This window comes from Bos mutus, chromosome 19 (genome assembly GCF_027580195.1).
Source record: "Bos mutus isolate GX-2022 chromosome 19, NWIPB_WYAK_1.1, whole genome shotgun sequence".
NCBI lineage: Eukaryota > Metazoa > Chordata > Mammalia > Artiodactyla > Bovidae > Bos > Bos mutus.
The window spans coordinates 40,638,488-40,653,929 of record NC_091635.1 but is presented as its reverse complement, the minus strand read 5'-3'; the positions used below and the strand labels follow the sequence as shown (position 1 = coordinate 40,653,929).

The 15,442-nt window shown below is 40.8% G+C and overlaps 2 protein-coding genes and 1 pseudogene across 2 annotated transcripts in view; 2 read left to right on the top strand and 1 right to left on the bottom strand.

The window, feature by feature from the left end:
• The window catches only part of TMIGD1 (transmembrane and immunoglobulin domain containing 1), a 66,540-nt gene extending 64,917 nt beyond the window's left edge, over positions 1–1,623 (bottom strand). The window contains exon 1 of the mRNA XM_005888212.3: positions 1,397–1,623. The gene's annotated coding sequence lies outside the window, so the exon portion shown is untranslated. The remainder of the gene's footprint in view (positions 1–1,396) is intronic.
• The window catches only part of CPD (carboxypeptidase D), a 71,623-nt gene continuing 56,725 nt past the window's right edge, over positions 545–15,442 (top strand). Inside the window, exons 1-2 of the mRNA XM_005888213.3 lie at positions 545–1,370; positions 6,741–6,988. Coding sequence (XP_005888275.3) covers positions 625–1,370; positions 6,741–6,988 — 994 coding nt within the window. The 5' untranslated portion in view covers positions 545–624. The remainder of the gene's footprint in view (positions 1,371–6,740; positions 6,989–15,442) is intronic.
• LOC102284094 (amelogenin, X isoform-like) lies at positions 10,931–13,823 on the top strand (annotated as a pseudogene).

The window sequence follows — 15,442 nt, the reverse complement described above, 5'->3', positions numbered from 1 at the left end:
CTCCAAGTGACCCAGTCCCTTCAACCTATGGCTGGCGGGGCGCTGGGCTCAAGTTAAGGCAGACCCACTTCGATGGAAAGGGTGCACGGTTGGAAGGGCTGCGACGTCTTCTGTCTCTTCTAAGGTAGATTCTTTCGAACCTTTGAGGTTTTTTTTCAAGTCCTTTGATTCTTTTCGAACCTTCTGATTCTTTCTATTCTCGGTTCTAAGCGTAAAAGCGCAGCTGGGGAAAGCTGCAACAAAGATCGGAACCAAGCCGGTGACAGTACTGAGGAAAAGGGGTGAGAATGAACGGATAACACATAAAGAAGAGAATGAGCGAGTTGAGGAGAAGCGGAGCAAACGCAGAAAAGGAAACGGGGAGGAGGGAGAGAGACAGGAACCCTGACCGAAGAGGAGAGTGACCAAACTCCACCCAGACAGGAGGAAGGCACGCCCAGAGAGTGATCTGCTGCTTTAAGGATGGCCCCGCCCACGGAGTGACGCGACGGCAGGCCCGCCCACCATTGGCTGCGGCCGGAGGGCGGGATGGGGTTGCTAGGAGCGGAGGGGATCCGGCGGGCCCCGGCCTCCCGGAGCGCGGAGCCGGGGGAACGGAGCCGGGGTTAGCGGAGCTGCTGGAAGATGGCGAGTGGCTGGGACGCGCGGCCGCCCTGGCGGCCCGGGCGCCTCCCGCTGCTGCTGTGTCTACTGCTGCTGCTGCAGCTGCTGCGGAGCCCGGCCAGGGCCGCGCACATCAAGAAGGCGGAGGCGACCACGACGACGACAACGAGCGCGGGCGCCGAGGAGGACGAGGGCCAGTTTGACCGCTACTACCACGAAGAGGAGCTGGGCTCGGCGCTGAGGGAGGCGGCGGCCGCGGGGCCCCCTGGGCTGGCCCGCCTCTTCAGCATCGGCAGCTCGGTGGAGGGCCGGCCGCTGTGGGTGCTGCGCCTCACGGCCGGCCTGGGGCCACCGCCCCCTGACGGCGACCTGGGGCCCGACGCGGCGGGGCCGCTCCTGCCTGGCCGGCCGCAGGTGAAGCTGGTGGGCAACATGCACGGGGACGAGACCGTGTCGCGCCAGGTGCTCGTCTACCTGGCCCGCGAGCTGGCGGCCGGCTACCGCCGCGGGGACCCGCGTCTGGTCCGCCTGCTCAACACCACTGACGTGTACGTGCTGCCCAGCCTCAACCCCGACGGCTTTGAGCGCGCCCGCGAGGGTGACTGCGGCCTCGGCGACAGCGACCCTCCCGGGGCCAGCGGCCGCGACAACAGCCGCGGCCGCGACCTCAACCGCAGCTTCCCTGACCAGTTCAGCACTGGCGAGCCCCCGTCCCTGGACGAAGTGCCCGAGGTGCGCGCCCTGATCGAGTGGATCCGCAGGAACAAGTGAGTACCGCCCGCCCTCCACTCACCTCCCCATCCACGCATCCCTCCGGGGCACAGGCAGGGTCCCTCACTCCGTAGGCGCTCAAACAGTGCTCGCAGGCCTAAGGGACTGGGGTAGTGAGGGCGGAGGGCGACACCCCATAAAGGGAACTAGGGCCCAGGCCGCTTAGCCTCTGTCCTCATGATAATTGTCGGAGAAGCGCTGCCTGGAGGATGTCATTTATTCAAAGAATGCAGAAAGCCGCCGTTTGGCTGTAGGGGAGACTCCTTTCTGCCTTTTGAGTCCCTGTTCTCGCAGGACAGTAGAATAAGCGATGGAAGAGACCTTCAGGATGACCTCGGTCAGCTCGCTTATTTTATAGATAAACTGACAAAATTGCGGTTATGTCATGACTACAGGCACTGTGCTAAACCCCCTGAACTGCATGATCTCAGTTTATGTTGGACACAACCTGATGAGACAGGCAGCATTCTCATCCTTGTTTTGCATGTGGGGGAGATCAAGAGTCAGATTGTAAATAATTTACATAGTATGAAAATCATTTATATATTACAGAAGTAGCTGGAACTGGACTCAGGCATTTAGTCAGTGTTCTGAGCCCTGAAGGCAGCGTGTAGCCCACAGATGACACCCGTGGGGTCTTTCTCTTTGATATTTGATAAAAACTGATTCTCTTCCAGTCTTTGCCTCTGACTCAGCTACGGAGCCTACAGATATGGCTGGCCAGAGAACTCCTCTGGATCTGGAACCTTCACCTGGGAGCAGCCTCATTTTAGACTCTGAAGGGTTTCTGATTCCATTTATGCGCATTATTAGTGGACCAGAGTTGAATGGCTAATTGTCACATTTATACACAACACACACAAACACACCTTAGGTGTTAGTGAGTGCCACGTGGGATTTAAAATATTAAAAGAAGCATGAGGACCTCAAGAAATAGGTGTATGACATGAGACTATGCTAAATATAGAGGAGGTGTGTTTATGTACCCAGTTAAGCTTTACAGGAATTTCTCCTACTGACAAAACATGTGTGGGCTGCTATAATAGGGGTCATCTCTGTGAAAGAGGGAGAACTTGAGTCTTGAGAGATGGGTAGGATTTTCAGCAAAAAGGAGGAGAGGAATAGAGAAAGAGGGAACTTATGGAATCATGTCCAAAGTGACCAGGCACCTCTTCGCTTTCTCAGCTATTGGCCTTGCCAACATAATCCTCTTTTTTGTATCTTCCTAAGACTTGTAGAGGATTTCCTTGGTGGCTCAGCAGTAAAAATCTGCCTGCCAATGCAGGAGACATGGGTTCGATCCCTGGGTGGGGATGATCCCCTGGAGAAGGGAATAGCTACCCACTCCAGTATTCCTGCCTGGGAAGTCCCATGAACAGAAGGAGCCTGGTGGGCTACAGCCCATGGGGTCACAGAAGAGTGGGACACAATTTAGTGACCAAACAACAATGACATAGGCTTGTGAAGCAATTAAGCTTTCTATCCCGATCTGAAGATTTCTAAGTGACGGATAAAATAAAAGCAATAATGAACTCAGGTGTTTTCCTGTAGGACTTAGAAGTATCTCTTCTACAAGATTCAGTATGTATGTAGCAGACCTTGAAAAATTCATGAACATTATGACAATTCTAAATTCGTTTTCTCTTCCTCGCTTTCACTTTATTCCTTCTGAGAGGAGTAGGCATTAATCCCTGGGAGGCATTAACTTCACATACACTTTCTGGGAAGATTTTTCTTTTAAAGATAATGATGTCAGGCTCTCTGAACAGTTGCATAAGAAGTGTGACTTTAAGCAATGCAAACAGTCTAAAATGCTCCATCATGACCTTTACAAGGATGTAAATTCTGTGAGTAGATATTCCTGTTCAGTATTAGTTCTGCTGTGACCAAAAATAAAAATAAGCTGTCTTGGTGCAAGTCACCTTGAGACTATACTGAAAGCTTTGAACTTTAAATTTAGAAGCAAAAATGTGCTCTCTGGACAACCCTTTCACATCACCAGTATTTAATGATTACAAGGTATGGTCCAGGCTGGGTAGTTCAATGGTAGGAGCTTGTGACGATTTGAAAAGCTCATCTGTGTTGGTTGGTGTTACACAGAAAGTTGCTTTCTTTTGTGGCTAGGATATGACCCTAGTCATATCCTCCTTCTTTTCAAATGTAACTCTAACTCAGAAGGAAAAATAGGTGAGTGTTTAGGGTAAAAGTATACCCATCCATCCTCAGTCACAAATAACTCAAAATGCGTATTAGTTAATGATTATTCAGTAACAAGGGATATGTGAATAAAGTAAAAAATAAGCACATGCATGATCTGAGATTGATTCCTAAATATAGAGTCAGCTTTATGGAGAGGAAATTCTAAAACCACAGACAGTATAGGGAAAGTACCTTTTTCAGTGTATTCTGTGAAGTAAACCATTTGCATAATTTCTCGATATCCTAGCCACCCAGCTGTATTAGAAATAGATTTTTTTGTCATTGTTGCTTTGGATATGTAAGATTTTAAAACTCATTTTCTCCTGCTTAGGAAAGTAAAGTTGATTTTCTTTGTTTCACTTTATACTTCACCCATTCAGTGATTTTGTACTGTTGACAGTTGACTCATATGCTTAGGAAAATATATAAGATTTTAACTCCATCATTAAAATCTTTTATAGTTTACTTGACCCTCATATTTTTGGCACGCTTCTTTACTTAAATATAGCCTCTTAGACTTTAGTAGATTATGCAAAAATGATTTTTTGGGTATGTTTGTGAAAAGCATTGTATTACTGGGGTGAGTACACTTCCCCGAAACCTTTAGAATTTAGTTTATCAGACATCAAGTTTTCTTAATTTTTTACAGTTATTTACAGATTTATCTGGGGACCATAACAGAATTAACTTAGAGATGGATTTTTTAATATCTATAGACTTGTTTATAATTTTTATGATATATTAAGCAGCTACTTTAAATCTTATGCAAGAAATGATATATGATATTGAAGTCAAGTGTAAAAAACACTTAAGAGAACTGATTTGAATGGAAACTAAAATACCCTTCAAATAAAATTGGATTGATATCAAAATTGGTTTGACAAAGACTAAAAGCAATAATCTTATAGCCACTATAATAGGTATCACTTTCTCTTGAAATTGTCCTTACTAGAATGGCACTGGTACTTCTAAAACTATGTAAGTAGAGTAAGGAAAGTCTAATAATTTATCCCTGGAGTAGACTGCAAACATTTCATTGTTCTAAAGGTATTCGGTTAGGCTACTTTAATAGTATTTCTGAGAAGTGTTAGAAGAAATGACAAAGTGAGAAACAGTTTTTAGCAGAGAATCTTGGAATTTAAAGTCTTAATTGAAAATATATAGTTAAAATAACATGCTTCACTTACTTAGAATATTCAGTTATCCACTAGAATACGAATGCCACGAGGGCATCTTTGTATTTGTTTCTTCTCTGATGTATTCCTTAGTGTCTAGAACATTTGGCTTACAGTTGACACTCAAGAAAATTTGTTGCTGAATGGATTGCCTGAACTGGGCTGGCCTTCTTATAACTTTCCCCAAGTCATTGCTGGGGGGGAAAGTACTTCAATTATTTAAAGCATAGAAGCCAAAAAGTAAATAGTTAATACCTTGCTATGGAGGAGGGTTGGGTAAGGTGGAGTTAGAGTGTTAGAATATACACTTAGTTTTTGCTTCTGTATCATTCTTTCTGGCATTGGAAGTTGGGGGTGGATTGATAGTCTGTAAGGCAGTGATTTCCTGAGCAGGATGCAAATATCTCCAAAGAAAGGAACATTTGTTGAGCAGATGCTTGAAAGCAGTCATTGTGCTGGAAGACATTGTACATGTATTACCTTATTTAATTCTCGTAACCACCCTGGGAAGCAGGTAGCATCAATCCCCATTTAACAGGTGAGAGAAAAACTAGGGTTCAATGGATTTAGAGGCAGCAACTCTACCCGATCATGTTAGTAGTGAGTGACCTGTCTGGGAAACCAAATGTTCTTACCATATTTGCCTGGTTTCAGAGGTTGTGCTGTTGCCACGACACCAAACGGTCTTCTCTGGTGTCTGGAATTGTGCTAACTGTAATTATATTAGTTATTAAACTCGACTTTTTTCATAGTCTATTCTGATATTTATTCACTGTCTTTATCAGCTCATTTCTGTCTTCTGAGGACAGATTCTGTGTTACAAGTAATTTTTATTGTTTGACGTCCTCTGAGAGGTACTAATCATATTTAACTTTTCAAATTAAACATATCATAGACTTAATTCTCTTTCAAGCATATAAAATGTTATAGATCAACCCCCTTTAGAATTTCTGTAGGTCAGTTTCTTTCAGTCACAAAAAGGCAGAAGCAAAAAATCCAATTTCAACTGCAAAAAGTGTTTAATCTCCAGCCATAGAAATAGGTTGAGCTGTTACATGAGTGGAAAATGTATAAATAGGGCTGCAGCATGTTTTTGCCTTTAGCTTTTACCATAAAAGGAGTTCTTCAGTATTTCTGTATCTATAAATGTGACTGGATTGTAAGTGGGTTCACTTAAAAGTAAAAACATAACAAAAATTAAAATGTTTCTTTTTATAGAAGCAGCCTTATCTTCATGTCAGTTTATTTTTTAATGGCCCAACCAGGAACCTTGGTCCTAAAGAGAGCTGCTTTTGCAGCGATACAATGTTCTGTATTGTGTTTCTCTGGAAGCAACTCACTGTGTGGGGTCTCTCCCCCAACCCCACCACCAAGCTTCCCAACTATGGCGTCTCTCTCGAAAATGTGAGTTTAGTGTATTGTGAAACTGGAATGAGGCAAAACACATCCTGTTTTAATTTATTTGTCTCCAAATCTCAAAAATACTCTCTGGACAGTAATATAAAAAGCATGAAACTTATTAACCCAACTCATGTATTCAACAAATATTTATTTCTGTAAGCCACACTTTCTATGAGATTGACCCATAATGAAGTACAAGAATTAGATTGAACTCTATGAAGTTGTCATTTTTGTAGGTCAAAACATGGTTGGATATTGGCAAGTTCACATTGTTCAACCTAATAGAGGTCCCTGAATAAGACATCTCCTAAAACATTAATTTCTACTGTGTTATTAAGCTATTTTTTTTCAATGATTGGAAAATTCTTTAAAGCTATTTGAAGTTAAGGAATTGTAAAAACTGCTTGAAATTTGTTGAATGGATAATGCTTTCTTTCCATTTTCCTTCTATGTTTGGTCAAATTATAACCATTGGTAGAATTTTCTAGGTCTCAAGAGGAGTATCTAAGTTCATTGATAAAAGATGTAGAATTTTAGAATATATGTTTTCTGTGCCTTTTAAAAAGTGATGTGTGATTTTGATTTTCCAAGGTTCGTGCTTTCCGGAAACCTGCACGGTGGCTCGGTGGTAGCAAGCTATCCCTTTGATGATTCTCCAGAACATAAGGCCACTGGAGTCTATAGCAAAACTTCAGATGATGAAGTATTTAGATATCTGGCGAAAGCCTATGCATCACACCATCCCATAATGAAAACTGGTGCCCCTCATTGTCCTGGAGATGAAGATGAGACTTTTAAAGATGGGATCACGAATGGTGCACACTGGTATGATGTGGAAGGTATGTAAAGCCCTGGATTTGCTATATTTTCCTCCTTGTTCATTTAACTTTTCTGAGCATACTCTGGGTGGAAAAGAGCAAATAAACTTCAAGGAATTATGATGTTTTTAAATCTTGAAAATTTCAAACCCACAGTAAAATTAAAAGAAAACTCCATGAACACACTTGTATGTTTTGTTTAGTCAAAGTCATGTCAGACTCTTTGTGACCCTGTGGACTGTAGCCCGCCAGGCTCCTCTGTCCATGGGATTTCCCAGGCAAGAATACTGGAGTGGGTTACCATCTCCTTCTCCAGGGGCTCTTCCTGGACTAGGGATCGAACCCACATCTCTTACATTGGCAGGAAGATTCTTTACCACTGAGCCACCAGGAAAGCCCGAACACCTGTATATCCTTTATTTAAATTCACCAACAGTTATCTAACCACAAATATTGCTCCTCTCCCCTAAACAGACACACACACACACACACACACACACACACTCACTCACTCTCTCTCTCTCCCCTCTCTTTTGTCAGATGATCCAAAAGTAGGTTGCAGATTTCATGACACTTCACCTGTAAATACCTCTCAAGTATGTAATTCCTAAATACAGGGACATTCTCTTATATAACCCTTGTACCATTACTGTAATTGAGAAATCAACAGTAACTCAGTGCTGTCATCCCACATGCTATTTGCATGTAACTCAAATTTCCTGTATTACCCCCCCACATATCCCATACAGCTCCTTTCTTCCTGATCCGATGCAGTCAAGGCTCCAGCATTTTGCATGTGCCTCTTGTGTTTTTTAGTTTCCCCCATCTAAAACAGTCATGTTAACAGTCTCTTTTCTTAATGATGGTGAATCTTTTGAAGTGTCCAGTCCAGTTGTCCCACAGAACAGCCCATATTCTAGATTTGTCTATTTCTTCATGATAAGATTATCAGGTCCAAATTTCCAGCAAGACCATTACACCGATCACATGAAGAGGCACATAAAATCAGTCAGCTTGAATTGTTTACCGTTTCTCTTAAGTTTTATGAAAACAGCTATTGTTCTTTTTAAACTTTGGTATCCTTTGAATAACAACTTTTTGTTTTTATGCACAGGCTTAGACAATTTAATTAAGAGTAATCAGAAGAAACAGTCAATCCATGAAAATGTTATCAGTGTAAAACTTTTTTCTCTTCTTAGAATCTACCCATGGTGAATGCCTTAGGTCAAGAGTCCTTAACCTCCAGAATCTAATGCCTGATGATTTGAAATGGAGTTGATATAATAATAATAATAGAAATAAAGTGTACAATAAACATAATGTGCTTGAATCATCCCACAACCATCCCCCCCACCCTCCATGGAAAAATTGTCTTCTACAAGAGTGGTACCTGGTTGTCAAAAAGGTTGGGGACTGCTGCCTTGGGTTTTCGCTTACCCTATTATTTTTTTTGGCAGTCAGTCACATTATAAAGTATCTTATGACATTTCTCTTAATGTGCCTTCTTTAAAATATTTGAATAACTCTGTGAATTTTTATGTCAAGCCAAGAATACCCAAATTGGGTACTAAGTTTCAGGACTTGATACTTTCTATACTTTTCTGATTCTCCTACAGTTTCTACCCATGTTTCTTATATATAACTAGCGAGTCGAACTATTTAGAAAGGGGTATGAAATATATAAGCCAGACTTTCTGCCTGTAGCAATTAGAGGTGGTTTGAAAACCATTAATAAATCTTAAAGATAAGGGATATATTTTAATGTTTAATTTCATTTCAGTCTTTAGCAAATATTAATATATTCATTTTTAAGACTCCGCAGGGCTTGCGGAGTCTTAGTTCTTTGACCAGGGATTGAACCTACACTCTCCACAGTGAAAACTTGGAGTCTTAGCCACTGAACTGCTAGGGAATTCCCTTTAGCAAATATATTTAATAAAACCAGATTTCTTGAACTAGTGGTTTTGTGATGTTGTCAAGTTACTTCATTATTTGAGATCCTGTCTAAAATAATGGACTAAAACTAATTTTTCCTTTTTGGGGAATGTTGTTAAAGGTTAGAAAATAATTTCTAATTGACAATTGACTAAGGAAGATAAATACATGTGATACTATTTAAAAAGTAAGTGTGTTTCCTTCACAGTAAGTAAAATTATTTGGTTAAGCCAGGCAACAGGTTTTTCTGAGTCTTCAAGCATCTAAAGGAGCTTGGCTTTGCTGCTGCCATTATTTTTTTACATTAATTTATTTGGCTGCTCTGAGTCTTAATTGCAGCACATGGGATCTAGTTTCCTGGCCAGGAATGGAACTCCAGCCCCTTGTATTGGGAACTTGGGGTCTTAGCCACTGGACCACCAGGGAAGTCCCTATTCTTGTTTTTGTGAGCATCTACTTCTCTCCTGTTTTAGCTGGGTGGTCAGACATATTCTATGTTATTTCTACAATAACTAGCTTGTATCTCTTACTGCCTTAGCAATATTGAGCAGTTTCAGTAGTTTCTTGAGAGTGTGAGTGTGTGTGTGTGTTTTTACAGCTTTATCAAGGTGTAATGGACATACAATAAACTGGACAAATTTGAAGTGTATAGTTTGGTGAGTTTCAACATATATGTGTACCCATGAAACATACATATTGTTTCAGTAGTTTCAACAGGGCAGAGTCGTTGTTTATCTTCCGCTGGACTGTAGTGAGTAAGGTGTTGTGAAACCTTGTGACTAAGCATATATTCAAACCCAGATGTCCTGGAGTAACTTTACTGACACTTTATGTGATGTATTGAGAAATTCTAGCTCAAAGTAGTAGAGACTTTTAGAGCTGAAAATGAATGTATTGATCTAGTCCAACTCTATTGCTTTACAGGAAGTCAAGGCTTTAGTGGTGAAATAACTTGTGGGCATCATTTATTTACCAAGCAGATATTTACTGAGCCTTTTCCACATCCTATATACCGTATTAAAGACACGGTGTGAACAAAACAAACAGTTCCTTCTCCTGGGGGTGAGGAAGTACTTTGGCCCCCAGAACCTTCACCTTCCTTGCCAGGATTGCTTCAGTATATCTAGCTACCTACGTGGGTGGCCTTGCTTCTCTCCATGTCTCTCAAACCTCAGGCTCCATCCAGGGAGTGACTATCCTAATAAGGCCTGTGAATAGTCGTTGTCTTCTGCTAAAGCCTGTTATTGTGACAGCCTAAGCTCAACCTATTCATGCAGCAGTCCTCTTTCTATTTTTTTTTTTAAACCACAATGTGCTGATTTGTATGCCTTTTGTTTACCATTCTTTATTTTCTTTCTTCATGGTTTTGAAGACATTATAAAAAAAAATCCTCTGATGGTTTAGTGTGTTTATTCTAAAGGAAACTTAATGAAACTGAATTATAGTTTCAGTCAACTTTAAGAATTGCCCTCTATCAACTGACAGGAATTTTTAAAAGGGCAAGTAACCACCCATAAAAAGAAGAGAGGTATGAAATGTGACCAGATAATGTGTCTGTAACTAATTCAGGTTTTCTGTGTGTGTGTATGTATGTGCGAATTTAAACTCCTTTGATCATGTGGGCAACCATTCTCTGCATAAAGTGGAGGTCTGACTGAGCAGCACTAATCACTAATGTGCTCTAAATATTGAGGTGTGTTTGGCTTGAAGTAAATTGCTGACAAAGGAAGGAGCATGGGGGAAATAAAACCAAGCTGTTTTGAACAGCATACAAGGTTAGATTTGGTCCAAAAATGGACTGAAAAGCTTATTCTTTTTTTGAAAAGCTTATTCTTGAGTAGCATTTTCTGTGTCATTAAGCAGGGCATTATGTTATAATTCTTCTGTCATCAGAAAATTGGAATCTATATAAAATAAAAAAGAATCAAATAGACAGTCTAGAAATATAATATCTGATCTTAAGAAATAGACAAATCCATAATTACAGTAGGAGATTTTAAACATGCCTTTCTTAGTAATTTTTAGATCATGAAGACAAAAATATCAGTAAGGACACAGACGATTTAAATAACATAAACCAATCTGATCTAATAAACATGTACAAAATACTTCCTCATATTTAATTTTCCTGCAGTCTTTTTATAATCCAAAGTATATACAATAAGGAGTTTATCATTGGTCCCACTTAAGGTAGATGTGTCTAGTTCTGTTAGTGCTTTGTGTTACTTTGTTCTAAAGTATATATATTAAAAACAAGCATACTAAAACATACTAAACTTAAAGCATTCTTATGTCTTTGCTTATTTCACATTTTAATAGGATCAAGTCTGACACTTAGCCTTCTAGCCTTGTACACGTTTCTAGCCTTCTCTCCTACCTCTCACCCAGCACTGAATGACTTGTGCTGTGCTGTGCTCAGTCATGTCTGGCTCTTTGCAGCCCCATGGACTGGTAGCCCACCAGGTTCCTCTGTCCATGGATTTTCCCAGGCAAGAATACTGGAGCAGGTTGCCATTTCCTACACCAGGAGAGCTTTTTGACCTAGGGATCGAACCTGCCTCTCTTGCATCTCCTGCACTGATAGGTGGATTTTTTACTACTGAGCCACCTGGGAAGCCCTGAGCTATTTGTCCTCCAAAAATGTGAACCTTCAGGTACTGGGCTGCTGTCTGTCTGGTATGCATTTCTCCAGTTCAGCTGTAACCTCCTCTGAAAGCTTTGGTACAGTAACTGTCACTCTGTTGCCTTCCTAGAGCTTTTTGTTTAACATCAGTAAAATGTTTATCTACTTCTGTTGTTAGTTTTTTGTATCTTCTGCTAGAGTGTGAATTCTTTGATAAGGATTTGCTGTGCTTAGTCACTCAGTCGCGTCCGACTCTTTGCAACTCCATGGACTGTATACAGTCTGCCAGGCTCCTCCGTCCGTGGAGATTCTCTGGGCTAGAATACTGGAGTGAGTTGCCATGCCCTCCAGGGAATCTTCCCAACCTAGGGATCGAACCCAGGTCTTCCACATTGCAGGTGGATTCTTTACTGTCTGAGCCACCAGGGAAGCCCAGGAATACTGGGCTAGGTAGCCTATCCCTTCTCCAGGGGCACTTCCCGACCCAGGAATCAAACTGGGGTCTCCTGCATTGCAGGCAGATTCTTTACCACCTGAATTACCGGGAAGCCCTTGATAAGGACAGTGTGGTGCTATTCATACAAAACGTATCACCAGGGAAAGAGTCCTACAGGAAGTGAGACTGGGCAGGTTTTTACAGTTATTTGGAATAAGATCTTTTTCTTTTGGAGATAAGTGCTTTATCTAGAGGGATGCCATGGAATGAAAAGGGAGGATGAGATATATGAGAAGTTGTGTGAGAAGAGTTGCAGAATTAACAGTGAGACAGTAGGACAGAGTATCTAGGCAGAGCAAGGCATAACTTTGAGACCTTGAGCCTGGATTAGTAAGAATGATCATGGAAATGGGAAAAAAAACTACTTGGAAGAAGTGTGTGTGTGTATGTGTGTTTTCTCTTTAGATGGAAGAGGAGTGAAATTGGAGGTGGTACTGGATGTACCAGTTAAAAGTACCTAGTGTACAGTTGGAAGATAGGCTCTGGGGCTTAGGAAAGAGGTCAAGATGATAAAGACATTTAGGAGTTATGAGACATGTGGAAAGCATATGTCAGTGAACTTGATTTTGAAAATTGAATTGATATTGTTTCCTGGCATCATTTAATTGCTTGGAGCCAGAAATTCAACTGGGGAAAAAAAAATATATATATATATATGAACAGATGGATGCTTTTTCATCTCCGAAGTGAATATACTTCTGGCATTTTGTACTGGGATGTTTTCTTTAAGGAATGCCAACAGTTTAGATATTCTCACCCTGTTCATATGTTAAGAATACTATGGATAATCAAATGTGCATAAAGGACTTTTGGTCTTATCTGATTTTGTACATTAAGGAGCTTTTGTACGTTGGACCTCTTCCTTTTCTCTCTCTTTTAACCTGAGTGGCACCTCGTTTAAAAGGAAAGCAAAGTTGTAAAATGATACTCAAACAGGATATTTGCTTCTGTTTGAGTCACCAGTTTGCTTTAGCAAACTGAAGTATAGCCTCATATGAAAAAAATCTCACCTTTAGGAATAGCGTGCTTGTATATTTTGTAATGTAATAGACTTTCATGAAGATTGAGAACCAAATGCTAAATACCACTTTAGGATGTGGCCCCTAAATCTTCAGATACAGTGTCTAAAACTTAGATGTGTTTTTATTTTTTTAAAACACAGATGGTGGAAAATGAGAAAGTACTTAAAAAAAAAACAAACACTCTCTCTCTTTCCCTCCCCTTTTTGCTCTCCCTTCTTCCTATCCCTCTTGCCTTCCCCTCCCTCATTCTTTTTCTTTTCGTTTCCCTCTCCCTATAAAAGCTACCACCTCATCCTGGGCACCCTGGTTGTATTAACTTCAGCTCTGAAGTGCTTACCCCTCTGAAGTGGTACCAGAACGTGATAAGACACCCATACCCTTCCTTTGGTGGTTGGCCGCACCACCAAATCATTCCTGTGATGTCCCAGCAGACTCCCCAGAATCTCACCCTGCAGCCTCATCACATCACCATGGTGTCAACTCAACAGCCCATGGTCCCCCAGCAACCAATGGTGCCAGTCCCTGGCCAACACTCCATGAATCCAACCCAACAGCACCAGCCAAACTTTCCAGTGTTCATGCAGCAGCCCTTCTGGCCCCAGTCCATCCAGCCATAGCCTCACTAGCCCCCTGCCACCCCAGCTACCCGACCCAGCCCTTGCTGCCAGAGCCACCTTGCCCCCAGTGTTCCCCATGCAGCCTCTGTCCTCCATGTTTCCTGGCCTGCCTCTGGAAGCTTAGCCAGAAACAGACAAGACCAAACAGGAAGAAGTGGATTAAAAGATCAGAAAATGAATTACTTTCAGAATGACACAGGAACACAACAATTTGTTCCTGCCCTCACTTAGTAAATTCTGTAACTAAAAATAAGTACCATTGGCCAGTAAAATGTTTTTAAAATTAAAAAAATCTTTCTCAGCCATTAAAAAGAATACATTTGAATCAGTTCTAATGAGGTGGATGAAACTGGAGCCTATTATACAAAGTGAAGTAAGCCAGAAAGAAAAGCACCAATACAGTATACTAACGCATATATATGGAATTTAGAAAGATGGTAACGATAACCCTGTATGCGAGACAGCAAAAGAGACACAGATGTATAGAACAGTCTTTTGGACTCTGTGGGAGAGGGCGAGGGTGGGATGACTTTGGAGAATGGCATTGAAACATGTATATTATCATATGTGAAACAAATCACCAGTCCAGGTTCGATGCATGATACAGGATGCTCAGGGCTGGTGCACTGGGATGACCCAGAGGTATAGTATGGGGAGGGAGGTGGGAGGGGGGTTCAGGATGGGGACACATGTACACCCGTGGCAGATTCATGTCAATGTATGGCAAAACCACTACAATGTTGTAAAGTAATTAGCCTCCAATTAAAATAAATAAATTTATATTTTAAAAAAAATCTTAAGGAAAATGCGTTCAAAGAATTGTGTGAGATAAAGTGTTGGTCAGGTTGGACAAAACTGAAAACAGATTCAGGACTGTGTACTTTAACTTTGTAGAATCATATCATTAGCAAATATATATTCAATGGGAGTGGTGAAGGAAATAGATTTTCATAAGATAAGTTGTTAAGAATACAAAGACCAAGTTCAGGTATGATTTGGTCAAAGCAAACTTGAATTTAAAGACCAGGAATATGGGAACATTTTTTCAAGGGCTCTCTGTTTTTTCCATTCATTTGACCTAGATCTTTCACTTAAAATTTTGTATGACCATCATGCTCATTAGCTTTTAAAAATATCTCAAGGAGTGCAAAATTATCATTTAATAACTCATTATCTGTAAATAAGTTGTTAACAAAAGTAAAAATTATGAGAACTGCTCATGATCCTGTGAAGTAGTTTTATTAAAGAAATAACAGTAAGCTCCAAATTTAAATATAGAACAGAAATTGCTTATATTTACACATTCTAAAATACTTTTCCTAATGAAAAAAATACATTGCATTTTTTTTCTGTAAAAAATTTATGGGGTTTTTGTATCATACAGTTTGATACTTTATAGCTGGCCTACTGAAGGCAAGTTAAAAAAAAAAACAACTTGCTCTGTTTAAATTTCAACATTGTAGCATTGGTTGTATTTTTTTACATTGACTTTCTTAATGAGGCATTAGAGGGAGTCATTTGAATGAATGATTGAATTTATTTAAATACCCTCCATCTCCTTAAAGCTAGACTTCTCTAATGAAAACAGTAATAGGGATTGGTTCCATGATATGATAATGATGAACTGAGCATCTTAAAGCATATGAAGATTGGTGTGAGACAAATGGATTGAAGGAACTGAACGAGTATGAAGAGATCCTTTGATTTAGCCACCCATACAGTTAGTATTGATCACAATTTGTTGTAGTGCTGGACAGACTCCTAATGGTTACACTTTTCTTC